This window comes from Cetorhinus maximus, chromosome 3 (genome assembly GCF_964194155.1).
Source record: "Cetorhinus maximus chromosome 3, sCetMax3.hap1.1, whole genome shotgun sequence".
Lineage (NCBI taxonomy): Eukaryota > Metazoa > Chordata > Chondrichthyes > Lamniformes > Cetorhinidae > Cetorhinus > Cetorhinus maximus.
In genome coordinates, this window is record NC_135881.1 from 101,107,345 (window position 1) to 101,128,000 (window position 20,656).

At 42.1% G+C, this 20,656-nt stretch overlaps 1 protein-coding gene across 1 annotated transcript in view; it reads left to right on the forward strand.

Moving 5' to 3' along the window:
* ppp1r9a (protein phosphatase 1, regulatory subunit 9A) overlaps positions 1 to 20,656 on the forward strand; it is a 345,934-nt gene that overhangs the window by 132,364 nt on the left and 192,914 nt on the right. The window contains 1 exon segment of the mRNA XM_078538769.1: positions 15,915 to 16,047. Within this exon segment, the coding sequence (XP_078394895.1) occupies positions 15,915 to 16,047 (133 nt within the window).

Genomic DNA, 20,656 nt, shown 5'->3' on the forward strand with positions numbered 1-20,656 from the left:
TAAAATCTGATTGTTTTGATGTCCAAATGCTTAAGTGACGTTGTTAATTGCAAACGTTTGTGCCTGCTGTTCTCACACAAGTTCCTGATGTTCCTCAGTTAGAAGTAAGGCACTTTCTACAGGGGGAAAGAGAGTCGCATTCAGGGTGTTCCAGATGCATCCCATCGAAGTTCGTTTTAGAGCAACATCTACTGAGGCTTAATCACAAGAGAGATCCGAGTGAGAAAACGCTGAATACACTTAGAGTCCAACATGTGAACTCGTGACTACTGGTTATATCTCTGCCAGAATATCCAGATGTCCTTCAACACAGGAAATGTAAGCAGTGTGTATGAAGGGATAAAAAAGCAAAATGTCCATCAGCAAAGAAAACAGCTCCACTGAAAACAAGGGAAGGGGAGGTCATCACCAACTGCAATAAACAGTTGGAGGGATGGGTGGAACACTACCTAGAGTTGTACTCTAAGGAGAACACTGTCACTGAAGAAGCTGTAGACACATTAGAAAGCCTAAACAAAATAAAAACAGAATTACCTGGAAAAACTCAGCAAGTCTGGCAGCATCGGCGGAGAAGAAATCAGTCAACGTTTCGAGCCCTGTCTGACATGACACAGCTGGATATCAAACCCACAGTGGAGGAGCTTAGCAAAGCCATTGACTCAGTTGCCGTGAGCAATGCTCCAGGTGCTAAAGCTAAACAGACTGAATTCAGGCACTGGAGAATGGCACTGTTGTTGCATTTGCATGCTACAGGGTAGGGCAGTACCCCAAGATATGGGTGATGCAAACATTGTGACCCTGTACAAGGACAAGGGTGGCCACAGCAATTGAAGCAACTATTAGGCATCTCCCTGCTGAGTATCTTGGGAAGAGTATTTGCCATGCAGCCTGACCAGTGTAATGGATCTTGGCTGAATGCATCTATCCTGACTCCCAGTGTGGTTTCAGAACTGGAAGATGTGCAGTTGACATGATCAACTCACTTTAACCGTCGTAAGAGAAATGCCATGAACAAATTATATATTGCCTTCATGATCTCCCCAAGGCCAGCGAATTGTACACCTTCATGGCCCACTGTATTCCGCTGCAGTAAATGCTAGAAACTGCCATGCCAGAGTGGAGTTCCTGAGCCACACCAGGTGATGCTTAACAGAGTTGACCGCCACGGTGCAAGCCATTGTCTTATGAGATGGAAGGTAGCCACCACCTAGTGAGGTTTCAGAGAAGATCACTTACTTTCTTTGCTGTAGATGGAAACTGTGTCAGAATGGCAGACAGAGAAAGAAAATTGGTCTCAGACCAGGTAGCAGCCCAGTGAAGGGAGAGTGACCTGGCTGCAGCATGGAGTTTGACCTTGGTAAGTAGGGTTGATGGGGGCAGGAATGAGCAAGCTGAGGCTTTGTGAAGATGGTGGGGACTCGGGAGAAGAAACCTAAAAAATAGATCAATACTGATTTAAAAAGGTTCACTGATTTAAATACATTTTCAGACAATCTGCGCTTTCGGGGAAACCCAGAGCAGGAAATAAAGGAAGTTTCTGGGTATAGGGGCCGCAATTCTCAAAAAAATAAAAAAGGAATGAGGGAACACGTTTGGAGGTGGGGAGAATGGGATCAGCAAAACAGAGGAAATTGTTACTGGTGATGTGCTTAGAAAATTTGTTTTGGCATCAAACATTAAATGACACAGTTCTGTTGAAGGGTCATGAGGACTCGAAACGTCAACTCTTTTCTTCTCTGCCGATGCTGCCAGACCTGCTGAGTTTTTCCAGGTAATTCTGTTTTTATTAAATGACACAACACTGCCATCTAGTGTAGGGAGATGTATATGGTAAAGTGCATCAATTTAAAAGAAGCTTGGTCGTGGAGGATTTGAGTATTGCTGAAAAAAAGGGAGATGCTGTTGAAGCTTTTCATCTTGCATTCATCAGTACAGTTCGCAAGAATACCAATAGCAAAGGGAACGACAATTTATACTGCACAAAAGCTTGGGATCAGCCATTCTCAGGTTCAATCCCCATAGCAATGCCTTGATCAATCAGAGTCACCCTGCCTGGTTTGAATTTGAACAAAAGCTTGGCAGTTAACTGTTCCCTGGTGCATTCTTCATAGCCATGCCTCTACCAATCAAAGTCTTCTTGCCGACCATCAGCACTCTCTTATACAGTATAGATTGTTGTTCCTTTTACTATGGGTATTTTTGAGAACTGTCCTGATGATTGCAAGACAAAATGTTTCAACAGAATGTCTCTTTTTTTCAGCAATACTTAAAAGAAAGGGGTCACCCCCGAGAATAGAGAATTATTTCCATCTCTTCTCTGTTGTGTGATGGTATTGACATCTCACCATCTCTCCCAGCTCTATTACTGCCGGCTCTGGGTCTCCCTTCTTAAAAAATAATTGTCCACTAGTTCCTGAGCCCTGTCTAACTAAACCCTGACCCACAGAGGACCTGGTCCTCATCAACTGATTGTGCAGGTTGCAGCCCCACTTCTTGATGCAGCTACCCTGGCCTCTGAATGGTTCCCTTCATGTAACTGCTGGCTTTATTGGCCCAGGCCCTGTTCTGCTTTATTTCTCTAAAAATGGATTGACAAAGGCTGCAGTCTGTTTGAGTTTCTTTTAAAAGTTCTATTGATTTTGCTTAAAAATATATTTTGGGTCAATACTTCAGTTTATTGTAGGCTAGTGGGCTGTTTCCTACTTCCTTGTTCTCTTTTTCAAGTTGGGCCATTTAGGAATGAAATCAGGAAGCATCTTTTCATACAAGGCCAGAGCAAAAATCGAACTGCCAAAAGGCCATGAATGCTGAGTCGATTGAAATTGTCATCATTTGAGATTGGTAGATTTTTGTTAGGTAAGGAACATGCAGTGGGTTGGGGGGAAGATGGCTAAATATATGGAAGTATAGATCAGCCAAGATCTAATTGAATGATGCAGCAGGCTTGAGGAGTTGAATTGCAGACTCCTGTTCCTATCTTTTTTTGTTCCCCTTTTACCTTCCCTCTATCTTTGCATCATTTCACTTCCTGCTTCTCCTGTTCACCATCTCCCCAGCTGTTCTCACTGCCTGCTCCCTTGAAGTTGCAATATTGCCGATGCACTGTAGTCAAATCACGCCCCAGTGATTTTTTTTAAAACTATTTTTGCGTTCAATAAAAAAGCAAAAGGAGTTTCTGTGAAGACGAGATTTGGCCATATAGAGCTTTCATGTATAACGAGCGAAAGGTCAAAGGACTTTTTTTAAAACAAACTCAGGTTGTAACAAATGTAATTCAAAACTACTGATTCCAATTGAATAAATTACACATTCATCTGAAAAAACCATTTTCAACCAGCCAGCGTGTGAATTGTTTGAGATCTTAGCCCTCAGTCTCATTTTATTTGAGAATTGCTACTTTTTAATAATCTTGGATTGTTACTCTTATTATACTGAATAATAAAATGCACATTACCAAGAGATGAATCTAGCTTTTAAATTAAAAGATAATTAAATGGAGCTTTAACTGATCGTACACCTCTAAAACCACGCTGACTTTTTTTTATATTGATGTTTACTTTTTAAAGCATTATTGATCACTTTTGGAAACCTGGTCCCCACTCCTTCCACTTGCTTCTTGTGGTGGCCTCTGATCGCCATTACCTCCAAGCATCCTACAGGTGTAACCAACCCTGTAGTGAGATCCTTAAACCAAAATAACCGAATTTACTGAACAAGCCCCAAATGAAGAAATTACCACAAAGATTTCACTTTTTGTATCTTTAACTTTAACACAAATCAGAATTGATGTAAATTGAACATGAATTAATAGGCAAGTCATGGTTGGTATGAGCTATAAATTGCACATGGAATAGCAGATATAACAAAGACTATTTCACAGCGTTTGTAGGCAGCACTCCACCTGTATGTTCCCAGTTTCAGCCACACAGTCCTTTCAAGCAGAATTCCAGTCTCTTTCCTTCAAGGACCTAGCTGATTCTCCAGAAGCAGCAGCCGGCTCTTCTGTCTCTCTTTTTGAATCTGTTCTTGTCTGTGCAGCCTCTGTATTTTAACTTCCTTCCTATGGCTACTGCTTCCAGGTCAAGGGTCGCTAGGTCACACGGACCATTATTTCTCATTGTCCAACAATTACAATTGATCTCATTGTCCAACAATTATAATTGATCCCTTTAGAAGTGATACAAATTCCTTAAAGTCCTTTTCAAACATCTTTAAAAGCAATTACAGATTCCTCAAACATTTTAAAGTAATTACAAATGTTCCTTACTGCTACTGCTATAGGATCACATAGGGCATTAAAGACATTTTTGTAGCTAGGAGTCCTCCTCCCTTCCAATCTACTCCTCTTGCAGTCCTTCTGGGCGAGGGACATGGATCGACATTCTAATCAACAATAGCAACCACAGAGAGACAGCGAGAGAGAGAGTAAAAAACGGGAGGCATCTGCTCAAGCCAAAAATTTGGCTCCACCTCTACAGGCTGACAACTGATGTCCTCACAGTGGAAGAGCCTGCAAGGCTAAGATAGGGTTTGTAAGCCACCTGTGAACCTCCAGGCAACACTGACATCTCACTTCCACCCAGTCATCTGCAAGGAAGAATCATCCTTGACGCAGCAGTGCTAATGATTAGTTAGTTTTTGTTGGATTTGCAGTCCTTATCTTTAATTGCTACAAGCTGGTGAGAATTTTTAAAAACTTTTAACGTGAGGTACCTCCTCTCCCACCCCGAGAAGTCACAAAGAGAAGAATGGTCAGTTTGAAAAAGAAACAAAATAGCCTTGTGGCATAAAGTTGCAGTGCTGCTGGCATCAAGATGAAATGAACAATGTTGAGAAAATAGTACATAGAGACAAAAGAAGGTTTGATGTGGAAGGGAGCAGGACCGCCAGCTGCATAAGTGTTTTTGATGTCCTACATGATGGCCTTTGACCCAGAAACGATTGGATATCTGCTTTCAATGTGTCGATCTTAATAGAGAAGACCTTCATGTAGACTTTGAAATGGCCTTTGAAACGTTTCCTTTGGCTCCCTTGTGGGCGGGCGTCTTGGTGTAGCTCTGAGTAGGGCATCAGTTTGGGCAACCCTGAGTCGAGCATTCTGATAACGTGACCCCCCTATCTCAGTTGATGAGATTATCATGGGCTTAACATGTCAGTGCCTTGGAGATCGCTCATGTTTGTTCTTTTGTACTTCCATTTGATTTGCAAGATCTCTCTGTGACAGCATTGATGTTCCAGGGCCTTGATATGGCGTCTATAAGTTGTTCAAGTTTCAGGATCACAGACAAGTGTGGGGAGAATCACTATCCAATTGACTTTCAGCTTATTGTCAAGCCTGATGACATGATTCTCAAAAGCTCAAGTACGTAATTTATCAGACACTGAGCTAACAAGCGCATTGGATTTGGTGGTATAACACTTCATCAATGTCAGCTTTTTGGGATAGATGGTTTCCATAAAGCCATAGAAAAGTTACAGTGCTGAAAGAGGCTATTCAACCCATCGTATCTGCACTGGCCAAAAAGAGAAAAAAGAAACTGGCCGCTCATTTTAATCCCACTTTCCAGCACCTGGCTTGTAGCCTTGCAGGTTTCAGCACTTCAGATGCAGATCCAGGTACCTTTTAGATGAATTGAGCATTTCAGCCTCAACCACCAACTTAGGCATTGAATTCCAGATGCCCACCACCCCCTGGGTGAAAAAGTTTTTCCTTATGTCCCTTCTAATCCGTCTATCAATCAGCTTAACTCTACGGCCCCTGCTAATTGACCCTTCAGCGAGGTGTCAGCTGTGGCTCAGTTCATAGCACCCTCGCCTTTGAATCAGAGGGTTATGGGTTCATGTCCCACTTCCGGAAACCAAGAACTGTGATTGTACTCGAAAGAGTTGCAATCTGTGACTGTTGATAACTCGAAAGAGTTTGACCCTTCAGCTATGGGAAACGAGTCTTCCCTGTCTACGTTATCTAGGCCCCTCATAATTTTGTACATCTCAATTAAGTCACCCCTTAGCCGTCTCAGTTCTAAGGAAAACAATCTTTCCTCACAGCTGCAATTTTCAAGCCCTGGCAACATTCTTGTAAATCTCCTCTGCACTCTCTCTAGTGCAATTATGTCCTTCCTGTAATGGTGACCAGAACTATACACACAATTCTACCTGTGGCCTAACCAGCGTTTTATACAGTTCCATCATTGCATCCCTGTTTTTGTATTCAATAATTTGCCCAATGAAGGAAAGCATTCCATGTGCTTTCTTTACCACCTTGTCCACCTGTCCTGCCACCTTCAAGGACCTATGGACATGCACTCCAAGGTCTCTCACTTCCTCAACCTCTCTCAATAACTTCCCATTTATTGGGTATTCCCTTGCTTTGTTTGCCCTCCCCAAATGCATTACCTCACACTTTTTCGGATTGAATTCCCTTTGCCACTTCTCTGCCCACTCAATCAAACCATTGATATCATTCTGGAGTCGACAGCTGTCCTCTTCACTATCAACTAATTGGCCAATTTTTGTGTCATATGCAAATTTTCCAATCATGCCTCCCACATTTAAGTTTAAATCATTAATATATTGAACAAACAGCAAAGGCCCCAACACTGAGCCCTGTGGAACACCACTGGAAACTGTTTTCCATTCGCAAAAACATCCGTTGACCATTACCGTTTATTTCCTGTCACTGAGTCAATTTTGGATCCAACCTGCCACCTTCCCCTGTATCCCAAGAGATCTCACTTTCCTGACCAGTCTGCCATGTGGGACCTTGTCAAATGCCTTACTGAAATCCATGTAGACAACATCCATTGCACTACCCTCATCAATCCTCCATGTTACTCCCTCAAAAGTTCTATTAAGTTAGTAAGACATGATCTTCCCCTAACATAACCATGCTGACTATCCCTGATCAATCGGCGCTTTCTAAATGACAGTTAATGCTGTGCCTCAGAATTGTTTCCAATAATTTTCCCACCACTGAAGTCAGACTAACCAGCCTATAATTTTCTGGTCTATCCCTTGCACCCTTTTTAAATAATGGTACAACTTTTGAAGACCTCCATTTCTCTGGGACCTCACCTGTATCTAGTGAGGATTGGAAAATGATCGTCAGAGCATCCACTATTTCCTCCCTGGCTTCCTTCAACAGCCTGAGATACAATCCATCTGGCCCTGGTGATTTATTCATCCTCAAGAATGCCAGTCCCTCCAGTAATTCCTCTCTCACTATGCTTATTGTATCTAATATTTCACACTCCTCTAGAATGTCTGCATCATCCCTTTCCTTAGTGAAGACAGAGACAAAGTACTCATTGAGAACCCTGCCCACATCATCTGCATCAATCCACATGTTACCATGTACATCTCTGATAGGTCCTACCCTTTCCTTAGTCATTTTCTTGCTCTTAATCTACTGGTAAAACATCTTAAGATTTTCTTTGATTTTACCTGCCAATATTTTTATGTATCCTCCCTCTGCTTTCCTAATTTCCATTTTTACTTCACCCCCATACTTTCTATACTACTCTAGGCTTTCTACAGTATTAAGTCTTTTGTGACTGTCATGAGCTTTCTTTTTTGCTTTATCTTGGCCTGTATGCTTCTGGATAACCAGGGGGCTCTAGGTTTGGCAGTACCACCCTTTTCCTTTGTGGGGACATGTATACACTGTGCCTGTAGAATCTTGCCTTTGAATGCCTCCCACTGATTTGACAGTTTTTCCTTCTAATAGCTGTATCCAGTCCATTCTCACCAGCTCACCTCTCAGCTTTGTAAAATTTGTCTTCCCCAATTTAGAAATTGTATCCCTGTTCTATCTTTGTCCTTTTCCACAATGATACTACATCTAACTATATTGTCATTATCTCCAAAATGGTCCCCACTGCTACTTCACCCACTTGCCCAGTTTCATTTCCTAAGACGAAATCTAGAATTGCGTCCCCTCTCATTGAGCTTGTTGCATGCTGCCTAAATAGTTCTCTTGAATACAATTCAAGAATTTTACGCCCTCTGTGCCCTTCACATTGTTCGTATACCAATTGATATTAGGGCACTTTAAGTCCCCAATGATCACTGCCCTATTTTCGCACTCAGAAATCTGTCTACATATTTGCCCTTCTAACTCCCTTCCACTCCTAGCAGTGTGGCTGCCCCTTTTTTATTTCTGAGCTCAACCCACATGGTATCATTTGATGCTTCATTTAGCATATCATCCCTTCTCACAGCTATAATTGATTCTTTAACCAATAATGCTACATCCCTACCTGTTTTCAGCCCTCCCTATCCTCCCTGAAAACTTTATATCCACGGAGCTGCCATTTTTACCCCTCCTTAAGCCAAGTTTCTGTTATATCAATAATATCATGCTGCTATGTGTCTATCTGTGCCCTCAGCTCATCGGCTTTATTTACTATGCACGCATTTACATATATACCTTTTAACAATGCCAAATTCCTGTGCTGCACTGTCTTTCAGAGTCACTCACTAATTTTTCATCTCACATTCCCTGCTCTGAATTTGCCCTCTCAGGTTCCCATCTCCACGCCAATCTAGTTTAAACCCCCCCCCCCCCCCCCCCCCCCCCCCACCCACCCACCTGCCAACAGCACTGGCAAATCCCCCTGCAAGGATATTCATCCCAGTCCTGTTCTGGTGTAGACTGTCCAGCTTGTACAGGTCCCACCTTCCCCAGAACTGGTCCCAATGCCTCAGAAATCCGGTGCCCTCCCTCCAACACCAGCTTTCCAACCACATTTTTATCCGTTCAATTCTCCTATTTCTATACTCGCACGTGGGAGTAATCCTGAGATTACTGCTTTAGAGGTCCTGCTTTTCGATCTCCTCCCCCGCTCCATAAAGTCCGCATCCCCTTTCCTACCTAAGTTATTGGTACCAATGTGGACCACAACCTCTGGCTGATCACCAACACCCTCCCCCCACAACTGAAGAATGTCCTGCAGCCGCTCTGTGACATCCTTGACCCTGGCACCAGGGAAGCAACACACCATCACGTCTACAGCCACAGAAATGCCTGTCTGTTCCCCTTACTAACGAATGCCCTATCACTACTGCTCTTCCCCTCTTCTTCCTCCCCTCCTGTACAGCAGAGATGGCTGTGGTGCCACAAACCTGGCTCTGACTGTACTCCTTCGACTTCTGCACTACCTGCCTAGTTTTTATGGACTGCCTGGCAGTCACCAATTCCCTTTCTGCCCCCAGGCTCCTAAGTTGTGTTGTGACTACTTCTCTGAATGTGCTAACCACATAGCTCTCAACTCACAGACGCGCCACAGTGACTCTAGCCGCCGCCCGAGGTCCAAAACCTGGAGTTCAAGGTTCTGCAGCTGGTGACACTTCCTGTACATGTTGTCGTCTGGAACACCGGTAGCATCCATGACTTCCCACATATTACAGGATACACATTCTACACTACCCAGCTATTCTGCCATGGCTTCAGCTTACTTCCCTTATGTTAACTTTACCTTACTTTGGTTTACTTATACTACTTTATTTTACCTGGCCTTGACTTTACTTCCCTGTTGCTTATGTTTCTTACTGAAATCGATGTAGCTAGTTCTTTTAAAAAGGATGTGTTTTTCTAATTTTCGGCCACTGTTAGGGAAGACTCTCCAATTTCTCACCAACTGGTGAAATTATGTTTTTCCTGTGATGTCACTCTTGGATGTTTTTAAAACTCAACTCTCTTGTGCAGCTTTTCAACCCCTGGCCTACTGCAGGCTGAGAAGGATAGAGAAAGAAAAGAGCAGCTCCATCTCCTTCTCACCGAACTCCCTTCTCATCAAACTCGTAGTAATTCCACTCTGTACCAGTAGCACTTGGGTCAGTAGAAAGTTTCAATACTGAGATAGATTTTTGTTAGGTAAAGGTATTGAGAAATATGGAATCAAGGTGAGTAAATGGAGTTGAAATGCAAATCGGCAATGATCTATTGGAATGGTGGAACTGTCCAAGGATTTGAATAGCCTACTCTTGACCCTATATTCCAGGTTCAGTTGTTTTGGATGAGGAGCTGGAAGAGACAAGAATTGTTTTTGACAGGGTGAGGGGGTTTTATTTCTCATTGACCGGGAGCACTGCTACTCAGTGCAGGCACAAGCGGCCTGAATTTGTTGCAGGTGAAAATTGGGGAGGTGTAGTGTTTGCTCAGCAGGAGGATATCAACTTAATCTAGGGAACGTGGAGGCCCCATTTGTGTGGTGGGTGATGTGAGGGAGATGAGGCCAAGTTTGCCCTTTTAGTGGGTTGGAGGTTGATGTTTTTTGTCCAAACAAATGAGATGCTTGATAAAGGTGGTTGTATTTTGTTTCTTCAGCAGAGATAAAGTAGAAAATTGTTCTTACTAACTTAACGTATTGGTCATCCCAAGAGACTTCTAATTCTTTAGCAAAGCCTCAGCACTGCGGGGTATTTCAGGTTCTTGTGGACCTTTGGGCATAGCATGGTTTACACTAGTTGTTGGATTGGACTGTTCCTGCCCTGGCTAAGATTAACTAACTTGAGTACAAGGCAAGGATTAAATATAGCACATAGCACAGTTAATAGATTAGAACTGAAGAATGTTATTGGGCAGAATAGAGAGAGCTTTACTTTATCTTTGACCTTAAGAAAAATTATGCTATTTTCTTACCCCTGACATCTCTTAGAATAAAAAATGTACATTTAAAGGAAGCAAAATGGAGGTGACAAGTATGCATGCCTGAGCTGTAGTTAAGTTTTAACTGAGAACCTTTTGTCATCTCGAGGAAGTATATGCTGATTTAGTAAAATGCAGTTCAAAAAGTGTCTATTGACACCACTACATCAGATAATGAGTTGGAGAAGGGATGGGACTTCCAGCAAGACTTCCAGCATTTATTCATTAGGCAACAAGGCAAACAACGTCACTTTAAAGAGTCTACATGCACTGCAACAGCATACAGAACTCAGCAACTTCACCCAACAAAGCACGGTGATTTCTCCATTCAAATGCAGTAAGTGGAGAATTGTTACATAATACAGACAAGTGAAGAGGGCACTCAGGAAAGCACATACCTCCCCCACGCTGTGCAACTCAATGTTATTATAATTACAGCACTCTTGCTTGAGTCTTTTCTCTGCCTGTTGATGCTCTGTAGCTAAAACGTTGAAGAAAGAAGAGCTCCCACTTCACTGAGGAGGCTTAAGGCCAATCTACACCCAACAACCTGCTCTGAAAACTCTGTTCACATTTTGACAGCTGTGAAAAAACGCACCACAGCAGCACAACATTATAAATGAAACAAGCCACAACATTATAAAGATATTCAACTTGCCCTATCTTCCAATGTTAACAGATCCTTGAAAAAAATTCCAGGATCTGGATCCAGATCCGCATCTTTGTCAAAAACAGATCAGTTCTTTCTTGGACTATACCCTATATGTGTACCAAGTTTTGTTGAAATCTGTCCATTAGTTTTTGAGGTATATTGTTTGTAGACACACAGACCGACAAACATTACCTCTGCCCGTTAAGGAGAACTTTAACTCCACAAGAATGGGTAATCTTGGGGGCAGATGGGTTGTTGGAATTAATGATTTTCAATGTTGACTGCAACCCAGCTCCAAAGCACCCTGTCCTGGGCTCATCAAATGTGCATTTCGATGCTGGTGAGAAACCTACTCGCTGAAGTTCGGATTTAATTACAGTATTGCAGGCTGGCAGATATTTATTTGTGCAGTTAAATTTCTTCAGAGATGTTAATGAGGTGCTTGTAAATTGAATTTTACTTGGCTCCAAATTTAACATCTCCAGCTTAATGTCTTCACATTTCTCAGGGACCGGGAAACTGGGTGAACAGTGGTAGCTTGAATCACAGTTCAGGTGAATATTTATCATTGCCGAATCTGAATAAAACTTCACTGAATATGGCTCATGTCGTTTGGCAGGGAATTCTTGTGTGGATACAGATTTCTTTTCTTGACTTTGGAGGCTTCAAAATTGTCATAATGTGAAGCACGTCGGATTCGTTTGCGAGCATGCCATCCATGGTATGATAACATGTTCTGGTAGGGTCAGCACTTGCACAGGAGAGGGAACCAAAGCTACAGGAGGCACTACCCATGTCACAAGGTTTAACAGACAGAAACTCAGCTTCCTTGACTTTTCTGAGGAACAGGATCTGGTGGACAAGCAATACCAGTGGCTTTGAAGGCCAGCATTGCCATCAATTTTTTTTTACTCTAGTTCTTACCAGGATACCCCCAGAGATACCTCAAGGGTCTCGCAGTCTGCTGCGAATAAGCGAATGAGGCAAGTGATGAAGGGTTGCTGGCCAGGGCTGGGAGTTAAGTAATTTTTCCCTTTTGGCAATAGGATGAGCAGGCACTCATATTCTCCTAACTGGATTCCCACAGCTACAGGGTCCCTTCAACTGTGCACACGTAGCAGTCTGAGGTTCATCACAGCAACCAGGAGTTTTTGTAAACAGAAAAGGATCAATGTGCAGCCACAAGAAGAGGTTTATGTAGGTCAATGCCAGATTCCTGGGAGTTGTTATGATACATTCATAATTCATATAGTGTTCAACTAATGTAAAACTTATGAAATGGAATCCCGCAGTTTGCTCCCACCATCAGGACCACCTCCCCTTTGCACTGAACAGTCCTTCAGCCATTCATTCACTTGTAGTACATCTATCCAGTAGGTTCTCACATTCATCATGAGGCAAGTGAAAGTATGAGTTGACATTTGGGAAGCAATAATGGGCGAGATGTGGAAATGGTGCTAATCAATAATTTTATGTGGCGTTATTAAAAGAAAAGAAACTTTAACAACATAATATTTTCCCAAAAACCCGTGTACGTACCCGTGGCACATTACAATTTATTTTTATTTGCACTTCCTACTACTTCTACATGGTATAACTCAGTGGCTTCAGCAGAGGTAGAGGCAGGCTGCTCAGCTCTCTGCCTTGACCGCTGAGCTGCTTTTGCCATACGTCCATTGGGGTTTTTGAGACCCGGACAGCCTCGCCAAAAACTGCCTAGGGCGAAACAGGGCAACATATCAGATACTGGCTAAGATGGGAGGCCACCACTCTGCTGCAGATCAGCTTGGTAAAGATCAGAGATGCGTTGTAAGGCTACAGGTTCAATATCTCATCCTGCTTAAGGGTACACTGCATGGTTTGATTTGACAGCTGTACTTAAAGCTCTATGGAGGCTGCCGCTCTTTCAATGCGACATTCTCGCAATTTCCTGTGCCACCAATCTGTAAGCAAGCGAGTTGGCTTCCTCCATTCTCTCTGCTATTTTGAAGAGTGTATAAAGCGTGTTTACCATTACCTGGCTAAGTTGCTTTTGCACCTCTAGCATTCTCCTTCTCAGTGATAGCCCTCTATCTGTGTTGAACTGAGCAAAACTTGGAGAAGTTTACGTCCCCGCCACCCCACTATGGACTCTTCATGATCTTCTCTGCCATCAGTGTCTGCTCATGTTATCTTGTGAGGTGTGAATCACTGGGCGAAAACCCAACAAATCTCTCAAGAGACCCACTGAAGTGCAAGTATTTGTGCTGGTGCATAGCTATATGCCCTATAACTGTGCACTCTCAGAAGGAACGAGGTCCTCTGAGGAATCATTGACATGGATGTCCTTGAGCACTTTTTATACCCTTGAAAGACCAACAAAAGGAGTATGATTTAGTTGTTGCTTAGTCACAATAGCCAATCTCAAGCTTCTCATAGCTCAGCTATTGGTAAAATAAAGTACACACATATGTGTTAGACATGTTTGTGATTCTGTCACAGATATGTGTGAGCTGCCTTTCTTTCCATCTCTGGGTGAAAAAAAGAAATCTTTGAGTGAGCGACAGTCGGTTATTCATCCAATGGATGTAGGGTAATCTGAGGGTGACAGACAGATACATCACTTTGCAGAAGGATTGGGGTGAGTTGCAATGGCGGAGAGCAGATGAAGTCCATGTGTACATATGCATATGTGTGTGTAGAGTGATGTGATGGAGAATGCTAATAAGACAAATGAAATTGGGTGGGGGCTTAAACCATAAAATGTAGTTGATTTATTTAACTACTGCTTACGCTGTATTTCAGACCTGGGCACAACAGTCCTGCTACTTAACTCCACAGCTACCTCCAAGCACAGCTTCTTAGTGAGAGCTACAGCTTTCTTCCTCCCATTGCTGGAGAAAAGTATGCTCCTCTTGCTCAAGTCTGCACCCAGCAGTAATTCCAGTGAAGTATCATTGAATCTGGATGCTTTCCTTGCTCAGAGCCTGAAAGGAAAAAGACCTAAAACCCCTTACTCCTGTGTGTGTAAGATTTCAGTAATTCCACAATAATAGCTAGCTGGCTTTTTCTCCTTATATCTCTATAACCTGCTCTCTCTCTGAAAACCCCTGTCAAGAGGCAAAGGGGAAAATCACTGTTAGAGACATTGAAAGGCAAGTGCTCAACCAGTGAACTGAATACTAAAAGTGCTGGAAGACCACCTCATATTGTCATCAAGGAACTGAAAGGAATTTGGAAGACATCGATCAAAATCAACCCACCGAATCTTGTACTCTGAATTGGTTCTATTGAACTGTTTTATCCCACCCTTAAAATCCATGTTTTTTTGTGTCTTATGCATCTTGTATGTCTGTGTATAGGGATTTAAGGGTGTAGAGTTTAGGTTATAGAGTTAAAAATTAGCAGTTCATATCTCTTTCTTTTGCCACTAGTTAAAGACAATTTGTTCAATAAACAGTTAATTACTTATTAAGTTTACATACCTGGTGCTTGTATTCTGTTAACCTAAATTAAACAATCAGGTGGGTTGATCAAACTTTTTCACATTTGTCACAGCTCAGGGAGTGGTGGGGCTTGATATTGCAGCGCACTAACCCCAGTGAGTTGTGACACTATGTTGACTAAAAACAGAATCAAACTGAGATTCATAAAACTTAACATCTCAGCTGTGTCCAGAGAGCAATGGTGAGTGGGATGGAAAGAACGTTGATGAATTTACCTCAACAAGTCATTGACATGGTTGAAATATTATTGCTGAAGCATCTGAGAACTATGAGAAGGATATCTTTAATGTACTACATAATTCTTAACTCATGTATATACAATCCAAAATATAGATATCCCTAAAGAGAAAATCCAAGGAAAACAAATAGGCCTACATTTCTGAGAGTGGAATATAGGATCTCTCTTCTGAGGGTTTGGATGGAGTCGGCATTTCGTGCCTCCAAGTTGTGCATCAGGCATGATGGCATCTGCATGATGTGATCTCAGCTGAATTCAAAGGAACATTGTACAAATAGAAATTGAAGATGCTCATGATGGGAGGAGCACAACGAGCAAGGACAGCGTCCAGATTCAATGACACTTTACTGGAATTACTGCTGGTGCAATCTTGATCAGGGGGGACATACTTTTGAAAGCTTTTGATGCATAATCTTGTAGTCAGCATTGTGTCTACGCACAGACATCCCCACAAGATGGACAGAGAGATTCTCCAAAATATTAAGTATCCCAAAGATAGCCATTTTGCAACTTCTATGATGTGCAGGTCTGTCAAAAGCATTGTCATAATTTCCCTCCTTTAAAAAGTGTTTAGGTGAAGGGTGTCAGTACTTTCGCCAGCAATTGTACATCCTTTCCAATGATGTTGACACTTAGTACTGAACAGTTTTGACCTGTAGGCCCATGTTCATCAAGAACTGGATTGTGTCTGCCCAGAGCCTTGTTCAATTTTTTTTGTATTTAAAAACTTTCAGATATATATATATTATATATATATGTACTTCATGATAGCATCACTACTTTTGTGCAGATCTGCTTTATGGTATATATTCTTGTTATTGATGGATTGATTTAGATTGGTCTTAGATTTTTGTACATGAGTTACTACAGTAATACAATTTGTTTTTACAGGTTTTCCATACATATTCTAATGAAGACTATGATAGGAGAAATGATGATGTGGATCCAGTTGCTGCATCTGCTGAATATGAACTGGAAAAACGCGTCGAGAGATTGGACCTTTTCCCTGTTGAACTTGAGAAAGGTAGGAGTAAGAACCTAGTTTATTCTGAAATTTCTTGATCTGAGCTTAACTTTAATAGAAAGTGACGAATAGAGGCTAAGCAGCTGCTTAGAGCAAAAGAAAGATGAGGGGAATTCACTACAGACTACAGCACAAGCAATTCACATTTATAAAGCACCTTTAAAGTTAAAGAACGACCCAAACACAGTTCATAGAGGTGTATCCAAAAAAAATGGATGTCAACCTAATGAATCAGATTTGTTATAACACAGAAGAAGCCATTTGGCCCATCATGTCTACATTGGCTCTCTGAATGAGTAACTCACCTAGTACCATTCCCCTACCTTCTCCCCATAACCCTGCGCAATTTTTTCAGATAACAGTCTAATCATTCCAAATCTTAACCACTTGCTGCGTAAAAAGTTTCTCCTGATATCACTTTTGCTTCTATGCTAATTACTTTAAATCTGTGTGCCCTCTCGTTTTTGATCCTTCCATGAGTGGAAACAGTTTCAGCCTACCTACTCTGTCTAGAACCCTTATGATTTTGAATACCTCTACCAAATCTCCTCTCAACCTTTCCTCTAAGGAATACAGTCGGAGCTCCTCCAATCGGTCTTCATAACTGAAGTTCCTCATCTCTGGAACCATTCCTGTGAATCTTTTCTGCACCCTTTCGAATGCCTGCACATCCTCCCTAAAGTGTGAAGCCCAGAACTGGATGCAGTACTCTCGCTGAGGCTGAACTAGTGACTTATACAAATTCAGCATAACCTCCTTGCTCTTGTACTCTATGCCTCTATTAATAAAGCCCAGGAAAGTGTGTGCTTTATTAATTGCTCTCTCAGCCTGCCCTGCCACATTTAATGGTTTATGCACATATACTCCCAGGTTCCTCTGCTCTTGCGCACCCATTAGCATTGTGCCCTTTATTTTATATTGTGTCTCCATTTTCTTCCTAACAAAGTGAATCCCTTCACAGTACTCTGCACTGAACTTCATCCGCCACTTGTCCGCCTATTCTACCAACTTGCCTACATCAGTTTGCAGTTCTACAGTATCCTCCTCAGGGTTCATAACGCTTCCAAGTTTTGTATCATCCGCAAGCTTTGAAATTGTGGCCTAGGTCGTTAATATGTATCAGGAAAAGCAAGGGTCCCAACCCTGACTCCTGGGGAACTACACTACAAACCTTCCTCCACAAAAATCATCCATTAACCACTACTATGTTTCCTGTCACTCAGCCAATTCTGTATCGATGTTGCTACTGTTCCTTTTATTCCATGAGCGCTCTAACTTTCCTCACAAGTCTGTTGTGTGGCACTGTATCAAGCACCTTTTAGAAGTCCATGTACACCATATCAACAGCATTGTCCTCATCAACCTGCCCCGTTATCTCTTCAAAAAAACTCCAAGTTATTTAAGCATGATTTTCCCATAAGAAATCCATGCTGACTTTCTTTAATTAAGCCACATGTGTCCATGTGGCTATTAATTTTGTCCTGAACAATTGTTTCTAGAAGTTTTCCCACCACCGAAGTCAAACTGACTGGCCTGTAGTTGCTGGGCTTACCTTTGCACCCTTTTTTGAACAAGGGTGTAATGTTTGCAATCCTCTAGTCCTCTAGGAACACACCTGAGTCTAAGGAAGACTGAAAAATTATGGCCAAAGTCCCTGTAATTTCCACTCTCACTTCCCTCAGTATCCTTGGATGCATCTCATCTGGTCCCGGTGCCTTATCAACTTTAGGTACAGACAACCTAACCAATACCACCTCCTTTTCAATTTTAGATCCGTCTGATATCTGAATTACCTCATCTTTTACCCTGGCCTGGGTAGCATTTTCTTCCTTCGTAAAGTCAAATGCAAAGTATTCATCTAATACCTCAGCTACGTTCTCTGCCTCCATGTGTAAGTCCCCTTTTTGGTCCCGAACAGGCCCTACTCCTCCTTGTATCACCTTTTTACTATTTATATGCCTAGAGAAGGCTTTGGGATTCCCTTTTATGCTAGCTGCCAGTCTCTTTTCATACTCCCTCTTTGCTTCCCTTATTTTCTTCTTCAGTTCTCCTCCCAACCTTCTGTATTCCGCTTGGTTTTCAATTGTATTTTCTACCTAACACTTATTATAAATGAACTTCATCTTTATTCACTTTTTCTTCTTTAACTTAATGCCTGTCTCCTTTGTCATCCAGAGAATTCTGGGTTTGTTTGCCCTACCTTTCCATTTCGAGGGAAAATACCTTGACGGTGCCCGAATTATCTTCTCTTTGAAGGTAGCCCATTGATTAGCCACTGTTTTTTCTGCCAACCTTTGACTCGAATGTATTTGGCGCAGATCTGTTCTTACCTCATTGAAGTTGGCTTTTCCCTAACCAACCTCCTTGGTTGATCACAAGAAAGGATTGTTTCTTTATCACAAGAATATGCCTTTCCCAAATCAGAATGTATTTAACTATTTAAGCTGTGAGCAGTAAGGAGCCAATCAAAAAAGGTTTTCCAGTCAAAGAGCAAATTTATTAACCACTAACGCTATGAAAAATAATAAATAAAAAACGTGACGTCAAGCTTTTGGCCCTGATGCAGTCATTCGGGGGCACACGCACACACACATAACAGAAATAAAGGAGTTAAGAGTCCAATAAAAAAAAAGGTAAAAGAACATATGATTGTGTCCTTTGGTTGTCCTTGAGGCCTAGATTTTGAATGTCGTAGCCAATTTGGGTGAATTGGTTTCTTGGATGCGGTGAGGTGTAGAAGATGTTGCAATTATTATGAGATCTCGGTTTGCTGGTAGGTTTCTGGTAGAGTTAGCTTCTTGAACCAGGCGTCACACACTTTCCAAATATTTTCCTACTGACATTTGATTGACTTGGCCCATTTCCAAGAACCAGGACTGCGCTTTACACTATTCCTATCCCAGTCTATATTTGGATAATTTAAGTCCTCCATTATAAGTACTCTAATGTTTGCACATAGAACCATAGAAAAGTTACAGCACAGAAGGAAGCCATTCGGCCCATCTTGTCCATGCCAGCCCGAGGACACCCAGGTGCCCTTTCTAATCCCACCTTCCTGCACCCGGCCCATAGCCCTGCAGCTTACAGCACGTTAGGTGCAGATCCAGGTACTTTTTAAAAGAGTTTAAAGTTTCTGCCTCTACCACCAAATTGGGCAGCGAACTCCAGACACCCACTACCCTCTGTGTAAAAAAAGTTCTTCCGCATGTCCCCACTACACCTTCTGCCACTTATCTTGAATCTATGTCCCCTGGTTCTAGAATTCTCCATCAAGGGAAACAATTTTATCCTGTCCACTCTATCTATTCCCCTCATAATTTTGTACACCTCAATCAAATCACCTCTCAGCCTTCTTTGTTCGAAGGAAAATAACCCCAACCTATCCAACCTCTCCTCGTAGCTACTCTTTTCTAGCCCTGGCAACATTCTTGTAAACCTCCTCTGCACTCTCTCCAGAGCTATTACGTCCTTCCTGTAATGTGGTGACCAGAACAGCACACAATACTCCAGTTGTGGCCTCACCAGTGTTTTATACAATTCCAGCATTATATCCTTACTTTTAAATTCTATACCTTTGCCAATGAAGGAGAGGATTCCATATGCCTTTTTTACAACCTTGTCTACTTGAACTGCTGCCTTCAGGGACCTATGTACTTGTACGCCAAGATCTCTCGCTTCATCTACCCCTCTTAGTATATTCCCATTTATTTTGTAATCCCTGTAACTGTTTGACCTCCCTAAATGTATGACCTCACACTTCTCTATGTTAAAATCCATCTGCCACTTTACCGCCCACTCCACCAACCCATCTATATGGTTTTGGAGATTATGGCTATCTCTACGCTATCCGCTACTCGGCCAATCTTTATGTCATATGCAAATTTCCCAATCGTGCCCCCCATGTTCACGTCCAAATCGTTAATATATAACACAAACAGTAAGGGTCCCAACACTGAGCCCTGTGGAACACCACTTGAGACAACTTTCCATTCGCAAGGGCATCCATTGACCATCACCCTTTGTTTCCTGTTACAAAGCCAACCTTTTATCCAGTTTGCCACATTACCCTGAATCCCATGGGCATTTACTTTCCTGACCAATCTGCCATGTGGGACCTTGTCAAATGCCTTGCTAAAATCCATGTACACAACATCCACTGCACTACCTTCATCAACCCTTCTTGTCACTTCCTCAAAGAATTCAACAAATTTGTGAGGCAAGACCTTCCTTGAACAAATCCATGCTGACCATCCCTGACTAGTCCATGACTTTCCACATGACAGTTAATCCTATCTCTCAGAATTGATTCTACTAATTTGCTCACCACCAATGTAAGACTAACTGGCCTATAATTGTTTGGCATTTCCTTTGATCCCTTTTGAAACAATGGAACTATGTTTGCATTTCTCCAGTCCTCCGGTACCTCCCCTGTATCTAGTGACGATTAGAAAATCATCCCCAGAGCATTTGCTATGAATTTTTCTCCCTCAGTGCCCCTTGTATTGTTTGAATCCCAGTTGATATTAGGATAGTTGAAGTCTCCTACTATTATTGCCCTCTTGTTCTTACAAGCAGAACTTTGCCTACATATTTGTTCTTCTATCTCCCT